Source organism: Pyrgilauda ruficollis, unplaced genomic scaffold (assembly GCF_017590135.1).
Source record: "Pyrgilauda ruficollis isolate IOZ18807 unplaced genomic scaffold, ASM1759013v1 scaffold73, whole genome shotgun sequence".
Taxonomy (NCBI): Eukaryota; Metazoa; Chordata; class Aves; order Passeriformes; family Passeridae; genus Pyrgilauda; species Pyrgilauda ruficollis.
In genome coordinates, this window is record NW_024529155.1 from 814047 (window position 1) to 831656 (window position 17610).

At 42.7% G+C, this 17610-nt stretch overlaps 1 protein-coding gene across 1 annotated transcript in view; it reads left to right on the forward strand.

Annotated features, from left to right (window-relative positions):
• Window positions 1-17610, forward strand: part of TBXAS1 (thromboxane A synthase 1) — a 227867-nt gene extending 210257 nt beyond the window's left edge. Inside the window, exons 10-13 of the mRNA XM_041486019.1 lie at window positions 10793-10881; window positions 13348-13485; window positions 15373-15535; window positions 16147-17610. Of these exons, the coding sequence (XP_041341953.1) occupies window positions 10793-10881; window positions 13348-13485; window positions 15373-15535; window positions 16147-16221 (465 nt within the window). The 3' untranslated portion in view covers window positions 16222-17610. The remainder of the gene's footprint in view (window positions 1-10792; window positions 10882-13347; window positions 13486-15372; window positions 15536-16146) is intronic.

Here is a 17610-nt window from a genome sequence, read left to right on the forward strand (position 1 = left end):
TTCAAAAGGGAATTGGATGATTAATCCTTGAGGCTCCTCTTGTAGTAACACCCCTCACACACCCCCAAAATGTTTGCTACTGTCTTGTGGATACTCTGAGGGGCAGCTCATGCTTGTCCGATGTTTATTCACATGAAGTTCCTGGTCTTGTAGATTTGTTCTTTCTTTTTAAAAAAGTCTGCATGATTCTAGCTGAGTGCTAGCAGCAGATGGCCAAAGGGCAGGCAGGGATGGCTCGTGGTGCTCAGTAAATGGAATATTACCAGCATCCTGCCATCAGGCTGTGAGTCTCTGTTATTTGTTTTGTATTCTCTCAAATCACTCAACACTGAAGTCAGGTGTATAACCAGAATCTCATATTTCATTATTAAAACAAGTAAACCAGTAAAAAAAAAAAAAAAAAAAAAAAAAAGGAGAAAAGGTTTCTAGTTGAAGAGGTAAGACTGAAAACATGAATCCCAGTTCAGAAGCCAGAAGGCATATGAAGTTCAAAATACTGTTATTTGTCATAAATCTCATGTGTTTTCCAGCCTATTTCAAAGTATGTTGGGGCCTTTCTCATAATGTTTGAGCGATCAGGATTGGTAATATGCTAGCTGCTCTCATGTGTGTGACAGGCCCTTTACAGAAAAAGCCTACAGCTGTGTTTTGTCTTGGTACTCAGAAAATCCCTCCCCACAAGTTAGCCCATCTATAGATATCTACAGTTCTTTGTGCCTCAATTCAACATAAAAAGGCAGAGTATACCATCCTTTATGAGGTATTTTGTATGGGTAAAATTGCTAGTGAACCCCCTGCAGAACAATGTTTTATGCACTTTTCTGGCTTAAAAGCACTCTTTTGTGTTGAATGTTTCTATCAAATGTGTCAGTTTGTGAGTGCCACCTTTGTGGCTCAGTGGTGTCCAGATCAAGTGGCCTCCCTGTCAGGGCTGGCTCAAACCCAGCTGGGTGACACTGTGTTGGCCAGGTTCCCCTGTACCCCAGACCTTCTGAGACTTGATGCTTTTGAGCTTTGGAAAATAAGAATAAAGGATAAAATACTGGGCATTACAGTAACGTAGACGTAAGTGAAATGACGGCACAGAAGTGAGGTGTTGCAAATTTTAAAAATAAGGGTATTCTTGGAGATGCAGAGGTAAATGAGTGATGTGGCCAGGCACTGAGACAGGAAGGGGTCAGGTTTAAGAAGGAAAAGTCTATTTGAGAAGCAAGAGAGAAAAACCAGCAAATTGGTCTTCACACCAGGACGGTTGTGGAACTGTGAGGTAATAAATAAATAAAGGCCAAAGCAGCTTACTCATAAAGCAGAAGAAATCATGAGCAATACTTTCCATTTGCCTTCCCTGTAAAGCCTTATATCATCCTAAAACATGCTGGAAATGACCTTGTTCAGACTACAAATGCATTCTGTATTTTCTCACTGCTGACCCTGTGACTTCATCCTGCAGCTCTTTGCGTTGTGCTTTTTTTCCCCTCGTTTCCATGCGCTCACGAGGGCCGGTGAGTCAGCACACGAGGCAGGGCTCTACTGCCCCTGGCAGCACATGGTGCCCCCCAAAACAGCTGCACTTTCCAGGCTCTGTCCCCAGTTCCTGCACGTGGGGGCAGGTCCTCTAACTCAGGGATTCACCTCTGTGCTAAAGGAGACCATGAAACAGGTGGCCTCCTGAGCTGAATGCTGTTCTTTATGCTCTCTTCTCAAATATGCATCTTCAAATGTCAGAAAGGCCCAGGCTTCAGTTTCTTTTCTCGTCTTCTCTTCAGTTTTTGTGGATCACTTAGACACTGATAACTGCAAAAGAGTTCCAGATAAAAAATTGACTTTTGCATTTTATTTCCTGGGCGTAAGGACAGGAAGGCTGTCCTTGGGGAGGATCCAGTGGAGTTTTTCCACTGGCCTTGTTTTGATTGGAAACATTCCCACAACTTGGGTACAGTTTGAGTGTCATTACAGAGGTCCAGTTGGCCCTCAAATAACCTACTGTGCTTATCAGTGTAATCAGGACCAAGTCGTTGTAAGAAGTGAATCATAAACAGATGGACAGATGCCATGCTGATCTACAAAGGATAGAGGAGAGCAAAGACACAAAACAGCACCAGAACACAACACTACGATAGCTTCACTAAATCTAAGCGTGAATAGGCTTAAGGAAATTTTTGTGTTCCCAGATGGAGAGTCAGGGAATAAAAGGAGAGAGATCCTTGAATAGGCATCTGCCAGGATTCTTTGCAGACAGCTTTATCTGAACTCCTAGAGAAGTTTGTCGTATGTTAGTGTCATGGTAGCAGATCCCCCTGCTCACAGCCCCATTGAACTTGGGGCAGTGCATTTTGGGCTGACAAGTCATGTTGTTTTTTTCAGAGATCTTCTTCATGCACTGGAGGACGAAAACACGAAAGCCGTTTCGAGTGCTATCAAACTTTTCATGTACCAATTGTAAATTACTTTGTTGTACCCAAGGCAGTCAGTGGTTTCCAGAGGGGGCAAAAGAGGAAAAGGCATTGAATAGCTTTGGTTAGAAAATAGTTCTTTCCCCTTTCTTTGTGCATTTTTCGTATTTTCAGTTAAACTGCAAGAAGTTTCAACAGGAACAAGCTTGGCCTTTGTGCCTTGTAGAAAGGCCGTGTGCCTTCCTAAAATTTGGGGCTAGGACTGGACATGGCTTTTACCAGTAAATTTTACCTGTATTAGGATAGGAGGTACAGAAGTCTGTGGCAAGGAATTGGAGCTTTGGCACCAAAAGCACTTCTTTACATTCTGTGCTTTTAGTACCATCAGTTTCTCAAGGACAGACTGAACCTTGAGTTATGATTTTGGCAGCTGAAAGCAAACAAGGCTCCTTTTTGTTTAAGTCCTATTTAAGTGCTGTGCAATGGATTTCTTTCTTTTTTGGTCACTTTAAGTCTATGTATTCAGAGCAGTATTTGCTAGTTTATGAACAGGAGTCACCCTGCGGCTGAAAAATAAAAATCAGGCTAGTTATGAAGACTCATGCTGGTGGGTGCTCAACTCTTAAGGTTGTAAATTGATGGTCTCAGTTTTCAGCACCGCTGCTGGCCCCTTGTGTGTAGGGGAGGGATTATTTACCAGGAGCACCTCACACACGCGTTTGGAAGATGACCAACTAATTAATGTTTGCTAAACGCTTCACAAGCCTCAGGGGAAAAACAACTATGGAAAAGCAAAGTCTGTCCTACTGCACCTAATGTATGTTAGGTGTTTCCAAGGCATCAGGCACTGCATAAATGTTGTATGGTATTAAAACTGACCTGCCCTTGTCGGGACAAATGATAATTACGCTGAGTGATGAGAGAATCTTGCCATTGCTCTGCTACAAATGTTTTCCTGTTTACTAATTCAGAAAAGGTCTCATCCAGCAATTGCTGAAGCCAGTGACTTAAGCAGCCACTGGCTCAAGAAGGGCAAATTACAGAAATAATTTATTTTGTGTGAAGCTCTGATCTTCTCATAGGCTGGACTGTGCTCTCCAGAGCATATTTCCCTAAACTGCATGCCTGGGCTGAGTCACCTCTCAGTCCATAAGGCTGCCATAGAGATGAAGAACGACCAAAGACAACTTCAGTGCATAGACCTTAAGACAGACTCTATTTGCAGCATGAAAATTCATGCTGATGTCTTTTAATATAAACATAACGTGAGGAAATAAACATTTGATTAAACTAAACACACGGGCCTTTTTTATGCAAGGCCCTAATTTAAAGCACTGTCACCTCCATACAGAAAATACCAGCTGGAGCAAGAATGATTAAATTAAATCATCTGGCTCTTATGTGATACCATGAATGTCTACTGAGAGGGGAAAAAAAAATCCCTCCTCTTTATTCCTGTAGATCTGCAGCAACCATCAGGGGACACTTCTGTAGCAGGAAGGATTAAGTCTTGCACGAACTTCAGTGGTTAATGTGCTTTGGACTGGTGACATGCCCTTCGGACAGACCTACCCCAGTTTTATAATTCTCTTTCTCAGCCTTTTGGGCCTCTGGCAGTCCTTTCTCCTGTTTAATTTCCTCCTTGCTTCCCTCCCACTGGGATCCTTCACCATTCAGCATTTCTGCCACCCAAGTAGAAATTTTGATTGTGTTAGACAAGTGTAGAAAGAGAGACTTTCGAGCCTCGGTGGGCTGTGGAGAGAACCCGGGGCGGATTTCCTGGGGGCTGAGTGTTTTTTAAGGAGGCAAGAAAAAGGCAGTCTCTGTGACTCTGATGATCTTAGCCTGCTGCAATGCATGGGCAGGGATTATACCACATCACAAATAGCTGGAGCAAGGCACACATTGCATACAGGTAGGGAGCCACTTCTAGAGGGGTGGCACTCTTCCCCACATAGCTTAAGTAAAATAATAAAAATTAGCATAGTGAGAGTACAAAACACTACCTGGCCTGGCAGTATCATCACACTGGGGAACTGCACCTTCCTTTGTGACAGCAGAGCACCCCAGGCACCCGGTCTCACTTATTTAATCAATTTTCATTTGAGGGCACACACTTCTCTTGGCAATCTGGGACTAGATGAAGTTAACAAATTTACAAAATCTAAATAGAAACAGATTGTTTTCTCCTTTCTTTTCATTCATAGTTTGCCTCATAAAGTATTTCCTTAGAGATTTTCTTCTTTTTTCCTGACTTTCCTTTTTCTGGATATTCTACCTGATGGCACGCATTCTGTTCTTGCTGATCACCATGTGTCAGTAGTAATGTAGGTGGAAGAGAATTTCTGACTGTTTTGGTTTCAGCTTTTATGTTTATCTGTTTGGCTTTGGGACACTGTTCAGTTTCAGGAAGTATTTTTATCTCGCAGAAGTCTCCTTGTGAGCAGTGGTGCTACAAAGACTTTCTTTTAGCACTGTGGAAGCTACTGGAGGTAGTGTAGGTCTGTCTTCTGTCAGGTGCTGAATTCTTTGATTCAAAAAGCAAAGTAACTTTAAAGTGAGTTGACATTGGTGTAACCTTATACCTTCTGGCTCTTTCCCCAGCACTATTTGGTGCATCCTTAGAACCACATTTTCCTCTCCCTTACACTGATACAGCCCCAGGGAGCTGCATGGATTTGCACCAAAGAAATGGAGAGAATTTGGCTGCAAGGTCTGTGTGTAATGTGGTTTTCAGTGCAAAACTGGTTTGCCAGCCTTTCCCACCAGCTCTGAAAGCCTGCAAATTGGCACCTTCCTCTGTGAACGGCCAGTTGACTTGCATGGCAGTGAACCAGAGAGAGGTGGAGTCTTAGAGGTGAGGGTGACTGGCAGGTGGTTTGAACAAAAAAGCTGTAAGACTAAATTTATCTGGCACTCACAGTCTTTAGGAGGAGCTGGGAGGAATTTGTTTTGAGGTGTCTGAAGCACTGAATGTTGACACATCTTGAGATGTGCCTCAATGAACAAAGGAACTTTGTCAAACCCGGTGAGCAGCCACCAAGAGTGGGGGTCAGAGCCTGACAAAATTCCATTTGAATAACAACCTAAGCAAGTGAAAGAGGTGGCAGGTAATCCTCATGGAACAAAGAAATAAATGGAAATCTTGGGAGTGCGAGGTTTGGATAGCTTTTTCTTGCTTCTGGGGAAAGATGCAAGAGGGAATGGCACTGAGAACTTTAATGTTGATTTCCGAGAGTGTGTGAGAAGGCACAATACCAATGGCAGAGGCTCTAGTGCTACTAAGGTGTGCTCTAAGGATTTGAGAGATGCTAGGCAGTTCAGAAAGTTTCTTTGTCTGGAAAATCTGGAAATCAGGCTTGCTGTCCTATTTTTTATTCCTGAACCTTGTCCTCAATTCTGTAGTCAAGAACTTAATGTTTTGCTAGAAGGTTCTTTAGGCCTCTGTCACTGGAAGTGGCCAACAGACACTTGGTGATTTTAGGCAGGTTCTTCTCTATCTTAAGGCCATGATCTGTCTCTCAGAGTGAGTGGGACTCTGGAGCTTCTGGGTCCTGTTTCCCAAGCAGCATGGGCTGGTTCTGCCTGGTGCCTTGGGTCAGAGACACATCTCACCTGGCAGGTGCAGACAGGGTGGGGGAATTTGCAGTAAGTATTGCATGAGGAATGTCTTAAGCATTTTTGTAGTGTTTGGTCCAAGTTCTGGGGATGAAGCTAAGAAATTTTACTTCGTCAACATTTTTCCCTGTCATGCTGCCTGAGATTGCAAGGAGGCTTTAGTTTGGTGCTTTACAGGGGCTCCAGCATGTTGTCCTGGAAGTGGTCAAACATGAGACAAGTTTTCCTTAAGCAAGTTAAAGACAGATATCTGTTAAACCATCCCACCCCTTTTCATCATTGATCTACATTTTGAGTGCAGTCCAGTCTCTAACCTTTCCTTTCCTGATAGAGTTGTTGCCAAAGGTGTCATGGGGCCGCCCTAATTTGACTTTCTTGTGTTTCACATTCTTGTATTTCTTCCCCCTCTCTGAGGCCAAGTGAGGCACACAGGCTCTAGTTCTGTTAGAGAATGAGGAGCTCCTAGAGGTGACCAAAGAGAGGTCAAAACCACAGGCAGATTCTTTGATCTATCAGCAGCTTTGTACACCTTGGATCAAGAAACATTATTGAGCTGTTTGTCAATGGCTGTGGTCTGAGTAGCCCTTTTGGCAATTTGAAAGGGAGTTGGGTGAGAGTACCTGGGGGCGATGCTGGCTTTTTTTTTTACTCCTATCCTATTGCTATCCAAAGTCTGCATTTTGAGGGAGAGCCCATGTGGGCTGTGCAGCTATGCATACACAGGCAACTCATGGATCTGCATCTGTGCTTAAGCAGACCTGCATGTCATCTCCCTGACCTGGACTTTGTCACAGCCTGCCTGCCCATGAGACATTGGATTTGGATTGCAACTTCTCAGAAACCTCAGCTGTTTCAGCATCAGGCCATGACTCAGCAGTGCTCCTTGTGAGGAATGTGGTCTCGGCAGGCTTTTCTGCTTCTAAATTGATTTCAGGTGCACATCACACTGTCAGCTGCACAAAATTTTCTCTGATTTTTTTTCATTTCTGAATGCTGAGCATCACTAGAGCATGGCCAATAGGATAAGTGGGAATCTCTTATTCACTGATGTGTACTTTGAATTACCATTCCCAAAACAGAGGCAGTAGAGGAGGATGATCATCAGCTGCTTTGGGGAAAAGTTAGTGTCTCGTCTTGAGCTGTCACTGAAGATGGGTTCATGCTGGACGTTGTATGGAAGCAATTGAGGTGCAGGCATATGTTCCCTTCTGCTGACTTGGCTGTGGTGACACGAACCACAGCCAGCAAAGAAGAGCCAGCAACTGGGAGCAGTAACATCTCAAACTGCAGCAGAGATTGGCCAGACCGCTCCTGTCAGCACTTGGATTCCCTTGCTGTTCATTGAGGAATTAAAAGTTAACTGAGGGCGGTGGTAAAAAATAGGTTTGCCTGCCTAGAAAATGCTAAAACCAATACTGAAAAGCAGAGGTGGATCTGAAGGTAGTTATCTCTCTTGGAGTTTATATGGGGATTAAAACAAGCGTCATCCTTGTAGCACATAGGCAATTTTATAATCACTGCTGGTATTTCACCTCAGGGTACTCTGTGGGAGGAAGAATTAATTTCCCATCTTTTTCTAGGTAATGGAGGCTTGTGATTTTCTGTCAATCATGAAGGAGACTCTGTGGCCAAACTAGATGCCAGAAGTGATTGAATAGTCTGGGATTGGTGAGGGTGTACCACCTCACCTCCAGAAATCAGACTGGGGAAACATGCATGCAGAGAAATGCTACAAGATGTTACATGGCCATTTCACTTCCACATCAACAGGAAAAGACACTACAAGGCTGTGCAAAGCGTAAGAAAAACTGCTGTGCAAAGCAGTGGCTGCAAAATTAAAATACAGGATGTTTTATTATATGCAATCCTCCCTCACACCCCCCATCTCTTCTTGTTAAAGACAGAAATCTTTCTTAGTGAAAAAACCCCGCCTCATCTTGAGTAAAAGGCAATTTAAGCAATTTTTTTTCAGGGGGTTAAAGTGGCATGTTTGCACAACACCACCCTCACCCCAGCAAACCTGCCAGCAGTTGATAGATATAAATAGGGACATTTAGGAAGAAAAGCATATTTATGTTCCTTTGAAACGTGCTTGGCTAAAGACATATTTTTAAGAGAGGGAGTGGAAAAACAAATGGAAAATATTTTCTTTGAAAGGGGAAAAAAAGCAACAAACTGTCCTTCCTAAACAGAGATGCTTGGCTTGTGTGTACTTTATGCAGCTGCAGGTCAGACCTTGCAAACAACCACTAAATTAGGTCCAGCTACTTTGATGCTAAAAGCATGGAAGTGCCAATAATTAAATTGCATCAGATGTAGGAAATGACTGATGTGTCTGTCATTCTCATGATAGCAGAGTTCACTCTGTTGCCATTTGACTGACCCCTCCTGCATTATGTAAGCAAAAGGAATTTTCTTCTAAGGAAAATCAGCTGGTTTTACACCTTTTGTTTTGTTTTCTGAGCTGCTAATCCCCTGAAGGTATAGAAGCTATTTGAAAGAGCAAATCAAAGCTCCAATAATTTAGTGTTTTATTATTCGTTGATGTATGGTTTGATTTAGTGGCTACTTATTATATCAGGTTACCATATAATTATCTTAATTATTGACTCCAGAAGTAAGTAGGGGGATTATGAGAGAGACAGGAAGGCCCAGTGGAAAGAGCATGGTTCAGAGAATCAAACACATCTTGGTGTGCTCTTGGCTCCACCACTCATTTTCTCTGAGCCTGGATTCTTTCAGCCAGCCTGTCCATGAAATCAGGAGGGATTGCAGGAACAGGACTCAGATGCTGACTCAGGATTAAAGAGATGCAGGAGAGTAGGGGAAAGTTCTGAATGATAATTGTAAAACTGGCAGAAAAAATAAAAGAATGAACACCACAGCATGTATTTGCATTGAAGAGTGGAGCACCTCCAGGGCGCACCTCCAGTGGGCATGGAGAAAGGGAATTGTGCCATGAAGACCTGAAATTTGACACTGCATTTCCAGTCTCTGCTTCTAATTTCCCCCACAAAATTAGGCAGCCCTCGGATCACTTTCTGCAAAACAAGGGTGATAAAGATCATTCTCCCAGCTTTGTTTTTAGCTATTGGAATTATTGGAGCACTGCTCCTCACACAGATGTCAGCCACGGCTCTCACGTGGCTTTTAGGCTCTGAGTCCTTTGTATGATAACCACTGACCTAAGCCAAAAGTTTGAGTTAGCAGGCACCACCACAAGATAAAAGCCACAGTGAAAGGCTGTCAGTGCAGTCCATATTTCCTGTATTGATAATATTTGTCATATGCTGACAGAATACTTCATCTATTGACAAGCTGAGTTGCATCTTTTCCCCTGAGACAGGAGCACGCACACTGGTTCTACTCAGCCTGTGCAAATTACTTTCTCTGCTTCTGCTTTTTTTTCCTGAGCCAGAAAATGGGGATAATAGAATGTATCTATTTCCTCCCTAGAAAAGATCAGTTAATGTGAAATGGTGCATGGTGGCTTAGTGCTGAATAAGTGGGATACCCTAATCCAGCAAGGTATCCTTGTTCTATTGTATGCCTTTTCTGCCTACCATCTGGAGTTGTTCTCTGCTTAGTATTTTCAGTATGTACCATATGTTTTTTGCATGAAAATTCAATAAAATATGCATTATACATGAAAAGTGCTGTAGTAAATAAAGGAAGGATGGAATCCAGTCCCCTTTGTGAACGGCAGGGGCCCCAAATCTTCATAAAAGGTTTAGTCTAGTCTGACGTCTGTGCTTTTCTCCAATTTACTCTGTGTCAGTTAGGAGATGCTCTAATTTAAAACAAAACTCTACTTTCCTGATGAGGTTATTTGATATACTTTGGCTGCCCTCTGCTGAGAGCACTGAATAAAACAGGGAAGATGCCCTTTTCCCAAGGAAGAAATTCCCTGTTTGTCCGTGTGCTGAGTCTTGTCACTGCTGCTGTTTGGTGTCTCTCGCTGTCTGTTTGTTGCCAGTCAGAGGGCAAAGTCTTCTGAGCTACAGCCCTGTTGGGGTTTTAGTGCCCACCACTCCTTGTCAAGGGCTGAATGGCTTTGTGGGATTGTGAAGATGTGGGCTCAGGCATTGACCATTGTGAAAAATGAAGCAGCATTAAGCAAGGGCTGGAGGAAACAGGCTTCTCTGCTCAGGCACCACTGCAGCCCTGCCAGGTGGGATTTGAGCTATGCCTCGGCACCTCGCTTCTTGGCAGAGCAATTTACCATTGTGTAAATTGTGTTACTCCTCAGCTGGGGGCTCCTGCATCTTCCTGTGCCATCTCCACCCCTCCACAGGCATCACAGCACCAGCACTCTGCTTTATTTCTAGAGCTGGGGAAGTGCAGAGGGGTTGTTCCAACACTAACAAGAGTAACTGAAGGACTTGCTGTTCTTGTGAACAAAGTGTGAACCTCTTGCCCTTGGGAAGAAACAAGGGTCCTGTGCAGATTTTGGTACATGTGTAAAACAATAGCTCTGTTACAGCTATTGATGCTCTCTGTAATGGCCTGCTTTTAATTCTTCCTAGCAAGATGATTTATTATTATACCTTCAGCTGGGCTGTGCACCAAAGCGTTTTGATGATGAAAGGAATGTTACACACACATTTAATTACTGCCCACATTTTTGTATAATTTTATCATTTACTGTTTTAGATGAGACATCGAGTTCTTCTACAGGAAAGATGCCCAGTAAAAAATAGATGATTTAAAAGCTAATCTGGGATGAGTTTGGCACTTACATGTGAGAAAACATAATTGTTCCTTTTGTCCTGCCCTTTCAGATGGTCCCTGATTACCAAAATGTACAAGAACTCCCTTACCTGGACATGGTGATTGCAGAGACGTTGCGCATGTACCCACCTGCATTCAGGTATCTTTTTTTCCCCTTCTGATTAGACAGGATAGCTCCCTGGCTCTATAAAATGGAAATCTGCTGTTGGAAGACCAATGGTCTCTCAGTCTCTGTGCCAGCATCAATGCTGCTTTGTGCATTCGAAAGATATCATGTGGCCTCTTGAAGGAAAGCTGGGTAATTCTGGTATTTCTAAAGCACATTTTTACAGTGAATTGGCCAAGGTTGCTTCCTCACTGTTCCTCACATCTCCCAAGGTTAGAGGATGGAGCCATTTTGGAGCAGGTCTGGTCAGAGAAAGCCAGAGGCTACTGCTTCCATGAGCCTCAGGCTTTGGGAATATGCACCAAAACCCATCCCCTGGGGGTCCCTGTTGGTTATTACAGCCCTGATCTGTGGAAGGGTTCATAGTCTGAAAACTGTATTTTACAGATGTATTTCACACATGTATTTTACCTGTGTGTTTAACTTTGGCCCATTTACCCTTAGCACTGCCTTATACTAATAGAGCTAAACTAATGGTAACATCCATTAACTATTGAAAATTCTGTCCCAAGTCACACATGACTTATTCTACTATATTGATGAATTGAAAACAAGGGAAAAAGAAATTAGAAAACTATTTGATTGTAAAAGCTCCAAGTTATCACAAGCATAAATACAAATATTAAGAAATACAGGTTTTTCAAAGCGACCATCCAGTTGCAATGCTTCTCATGAAGCTCAGGGAAAAATTCAGATGACTGGAAAGAAGCCAAAGCTGAGCTTGCTGTGAGAGCTTTTGAAAAATTTAACCCATGACTGCAAGCACCTCAAAAACAAAAACAAAAAAGCTTAAGATCACCTTCTTTTCTATATGTTCACCAAGATTCGAAATCAACATTTTTTTCATGGGAATCTGCAGGATTGTTCAGAGAGTTAATATCAGATATCTGCTCCTTTACTGTGTTATACTTGGGGTACAAGTGGAAACTGTTTTGCTGGTTAAAGTGACAGGGGTCTTTGAGTTTGGGCTCTGTCACTGGGAAACAATCCATGTTTGTCAGATGGGAGACAGAACAAGAATAGAACAAAGTTCTTCTGAAGTTTTGTTTGGTGTTGTCAGGGCTGTTTATTGATCTGGCTTTTCCTCTGATGGATGTAGAATGGATAGGACAGCCCAGGGCTGCTGAAAGATGTTAATTGCCTATGACAAGGATAATTCTGAGTTAAGTGAGAAAAACAGTAGCAGCCAAGTTTGTTGAAACTCATGAAATGAGTTGGTTTCTTTTTTTTTTTTAAATGAACTTACTATCCAGAGAACTTTCTCACCCAGAACTCATGTTTCCATTATCACCAAATTCATGCAAGAATGAGAAGGATAGCTTGTCAATGCCTTTTTTTTTTTTTTTTTTTTTTTTAATTCCAATGTTTTATTGCAGGTTTGGAGCCTCTGTTATTTATTTGTCTATGAGAAAGGGAGATCGGTGACAGCAAGGAAAGAATGTGTTTCTGTAATGATACCAGACTGACAGCCCTGAAGCTGAAATCTTTGTTCAACTTTTTGGCAGAGTGTGGGAAGCAGCAAAGGAAGTTCCTGCACATTGCCTCTGCCCTGTGCTTGCAAATGGTCCCAGACTGAGACAGCAGGGCACCCACCTGGGTCTGGGCTGATCTGGGATCTGTAGTGACCACGCAAGCACCAAAAGATCTGGATCAGAACTCACCACACATGCACACCCACACACAATCTTTTGTAAGACACAAGCTGGGCTTTGGCAGGTGACTTTTCTGTCTTGTCATGGTGAGGTTCCTAAGGACACCTCCGTCACCTATCATCACAGGGTGGGAGAAAACAGAAGAGTTTTGTTGTTAACATCATGCCTGTCTTTGCTGAATATATGTGAAATGTGGTTTTCCAAGGCTTGTGAATTAGTTGTGTTTCCAGAGTAGCAGCAGCAGCAGAACACTCAGCACTAATATTACAGCCATCCCTTGCTAAGTTTCAGGTGCTGCACCAACAGGGGGGAGCTTCTCAAATAAACAAACTCAAAGCTATCTTTACTATCTTTTCTTTTCCTGGAGGCAAACCAGCACACTCTTTCTACGTGTTATTAGAGATGACTGACACATTTCATCAGCAATTTTCATTAAAAAAATGAGTTTAAACCCAACATCAACGATAAAATTGCAGTTTAGCAGTTAATGCTTTTGAAAACAGTAAACAACCAGAAATGGTTTCCTGTGAAAAGGCCAAAAGTCGACCACCTGGGCTGCAGCTATGGACTTCTAAGTGGAGATGATTGTAACCTGAGAAGACACTGTTGTTGTCTTTATCAATACATATTATTGATAATATTTATAAATACAACAGTTGTTGTATTTATCTATGAGAAAGTGTTACCCCAGAAAGTGTTTGGTCAGATGAAGACAGATACATTTTAGATCTCTCCTGCTGTGTTTTTAACCTTTATTAATCATCTGGGATGCATGATGTTGTTGCAGATTCACTAGGGAAGCAGCTAAAGACTGCGTAGTGCTGGGGCAGCATATTCCGGCTGGAGCTGTCATTGAAACTGCAGTTGGACACCTTCACCACAACCCTGAGTTCTGGCCAGAACCTGAAAAGTTCATTCCTGAGAGGTATGTGGAGTAATGCTTTTTGCCCTTAGGTTGAGGTCCTTACTTAGGCCTGTGGGCACAGAACTTCAACCTGTCCAGTGCAGGCACCAGATTCTGCTGCTCTTTCACAGCCACAGTCACCCACTATTCATCCAAAGCAGCACTTCCACCAAGAGGAGCCAAGTTTTATTTAGACCATAAAAGCAGTTTATTTCTACTACATCAGACAAGTGATGATAGTGGTGTATTCCACAGAAGGTGCAAAGTTTGGTCAAGGTTGAACTGTGGCAGAGCTTTTCAGACCTGTTTCCAAATCAGATACTGTGAACAATGTTGTTTCTGGGTGCCAAAATTCTGAAGTGGGACAGTATATTCACTGTCTTGGCTGTACCTGGGAAACTCATCCAACTCCTTGCTGGTTTAGAGCACTCTTTTCACTTGAAACATAACAGTGTGGGTACTCTGTGAGTGGGGAACCTACCCCATCTCCCACGGGGAATTTGCTCTCTGTCTGTAAGTTAGGATCCTTGATTCTTGCTTGGCAAGACAGTTTCACGTGGAGCATTTATATCTTCAGTGGGTAGGAGGAACCCTGTCAAGCTGTGGTTTTGTACCTGCCCTGTGTTACAGGTGCTGGGCTGAGCTTACAGGGAGAGTTTCAGCTGATGTGGTGCTGTGTGGCAGCACAATTTAGTTTTGTGGGCAGCGATATTTTTAAACTGTTTAGTGGGCAGATGCATTTTAAGCTACCACTACGTTCACAAGTTTACTAAGAAAAGAAGTGCCTGCTCCATAAACAACTGGGTGTGAGGCTGGCAGCCCAGAACCATCTTTGCCAGTAAGACAACACATGTGTGGTGTAGATGGGTTTGCCTAGTGCTCCTTCTGGAACAAATCCAGGCATATGCTCCATTAGAATATTTTGGCCATGAAGAAGAGCAATGCCAGGTTAGAGAAGACCAGAGATTTTGCTGGAGAGGAATCTTAGCAGCAGCTGGAAGTCTGGGGTGGGTATTTTTAGCAATGCTTATCTAGAAATGCTTTCTTAATTGTTTATTCACCACTTTAACAGTAGCATGAAAGGGTAAAATGGTTAGTAGAGGCTGCAGTCCCCTTGATTCACACAGTGCTGTTTGGTATGAATCTGAGATTAATTCCCTTTTGAACCTTCCCTGAAGAATGATCTATAATTACTAACACTCTGCTCAGATTGTATAGCTGGTAATGTTAGCAAAAATAATAAAATAAGAGCATAACAAAAATAAAATGAAATTAAATGAAGTAATTCATCTACAGCCTCTTCCCTCACCAAATATTTAATTTTGAAATTGGCAGTAGGAATCAAACAAAGGAGACTTTAAATTTACCAGGATGATATATGGGGGTGAGCAAGGCAAGAATTATCTGATTATGCAACAGTGCTTAGTACATGAATTAATGGTCCTTCAATATCAAATTAGGGGCCTCTACAGTACTTTTTGGAGTAGTGGCTCAATCTTATTTAGGTTTTTGAAGCATGGAGATGGAATTAGTGGAAATGTACAATATTATTTTTTCCAAAGCTCCAATTAGCCTGTATTACCTCTCATCTCTTTCTACCCTGCATGAGTTCTCTGGACCTTAGCAGTCTAAAGTTCTTGGAAACTGAATCCAAAGAGATGAGAGATTTTCATTAAAGATAGGCTGGAAGTAAAACTCATATCTCCATGTCCTCTCCTGAAGTCACCAGCTGACAAAGGCTGATGGCCATAAGTCAATTATCTTTTTACTGGGATATAATCTATCAATAGTCCCCATGACCTGTCAATTAAGATCAATTGAAATAACCAGCTTTTGAGATTTAAGATAAAAACATGGAATCGAGCAAAAAGCATTTCTTGAACTGGTTTCCATCTCTGCACCTTCTAGGTTTACAGAGGAGGCCAAGAAGGAACGACATCCCTTTGCATACCTGCCCTTTGGGGCAGGGCCCCGTGGCTGCATTGGCATGAAAATGGGTTTGTTGGAGACAAAAATTACTCTGCTGAGGATTTTGCAGAAGTTTCAATTCAAGACTTGCTCAGAGACTGAGGTTTGTACATGCAGAGGCTTAGAGATCATACTTGTTAACTTGAGGGAGTTGACAGTGTGTCTTAGGCAGGACAACAGGTTTGCCTTTGTGACTTCTCTTCATTTGAGAAAACTGCTAGAGACACTTCCATAATAAGGAGAGACCAGGCATGGACTGCATGTTTTAAGCAAAATGTGATTTCAGATATATAATTTTTCCAACAAAAGGACTGTTACACAGCCCTGCCTTAGTGGAAAGCAGTATGGCAAGACCACAGGCAAAATGTCATCATTCATAGAGGGTGAGAATGTGTGTACATATTTCACAGGATCTCAGCACTTTAGTATAAGTCTATTGCTATGGACATTGCACCAGCTCTAGAGTTTATAGAGTTAATTTCTTTCTGTTCAGATCTACAGCATTCCTGGGTAACCACTGCCTCAGCCTCTGGCTGTAAATTCTATTTAATATTATACCACCACAGCTGACTGTAAAACAAGTACTTTACAGCTTCCACAGTAATCCTGCTATGAACTGGTCCTCCAGCAAAAATGTCTGTCTGTATGTGGGGGTGTCATACACACATAAACAAACACATACAACTGCACATAAGATGCTCTTTTCTCTTTCAGATTCCTTTGCAGCTCAAATCAAAAGCCACACTTGGACCAAAAAATGGAGTCTACATCATGCTGGAATCTCGCTAAAAGGAAATGTACATCCTGAAGCTTTCTGGAATGAGACCCTTTGTTAGTGAGTCACTGGGTGTAATTATTTTTCAAAACTCCAAGGACAGATAGGAGCCTAAGTCCCACTGATGGTCAGTAGGTGCTTCCTCACAGCTCTCCTGTGGGACAGCCTCCAGCCACTTTTTAAAATGGGCTCCACAGTCTTTTTTGGATATTTTCAAATTGCTGTGAATAATATCTACAAAGAAGCATCCCACTTTCATTTGCTTTTCTTCATCACACTTCTTTTCACTTATCTGTGAGAATGCTTTCCTCATACTCAGTTTTCACAATTTACAGTAGATTTTAATTTCAATTCATTGTGTGACGCATCCTTCTCATGAACTTGTGAGTCCCTAGAGAAAGCCCCAAAGGCACCACAGTTACAGCAGAAGACCTGGGATGCAGTGCATTGGATTTTTTTGTGAACTCCACTAACAATCAAAGCTTAGGCCCCTGTACAATGCTTAATCTCTACCTGTGTCTGTAAAGCCAGATAAGTTACACCTCCTCCATGCTTTGAAGTGATTTTAAATACACTTAGATTAACAATTTGCACTTGGCACATTCCATCGAAATGACAGAAGAAGAATGAACCAGTAAAGTTCCAGCAGTTAAGACCAAAGAAATAAGGTGACAGCCATTTTTCTGGCTGCTGAACTGCTGTTGGAAAGGTGGAGACAAAGAAGATACGAATTTAAAGCAAGCAGGAGGACTGAAGGAAATTTAAAGGTAATTGGAAGTTGTTGGTACCACATCTGCTTCATGGGGAGGCCTTTCCTTTCCAAACATTGCAGTTGGCACCACCCCTGTCTAGCTTGAATCAAGGAAATTAAGAGCACGCGTGCACTAGAGCTGGTGGCAAAGGAGGGAGATCCAGGATCATCAGACCCAGCAGACTCCTGTGACACTGGAGCAGGTCATGTCCTGAGTGCCTCACCCCCTCAGGAAGGAGCTTGTCTGATTGCCATCTGCAGCAGCCCCACGGATCTGTTCAAGCTGTGTGACTGGACACCTGCATCTTCCCAGCCAAAACAACCGTAGCTTCCACTCCTCACGTTCCCTCTGCCCTACACTTCTGCAAAGCCTTCACCTGCCACACAGATAGTGTTGCACAAGAAGGTGGAAGGGGGCACAGCTGGGCCAGCTGACCCCCACTGAGCACAGGGACATTCCACACCTTATGGCACCATGCTCAGCACATAAAACTAGGGGAAGAAGAAGGAAGGGGGATGACATTCAAAGTGATGGCATTTGCCTTCCCAAGTCACTGTTATGCCTGATGGAACCCTGCTTCCTGGGGTGGTGGAACACCTGCCTGCACATAGGAAGTGGTGAATTAATTCCTTTTTTGGTGTGGCTTTTGCT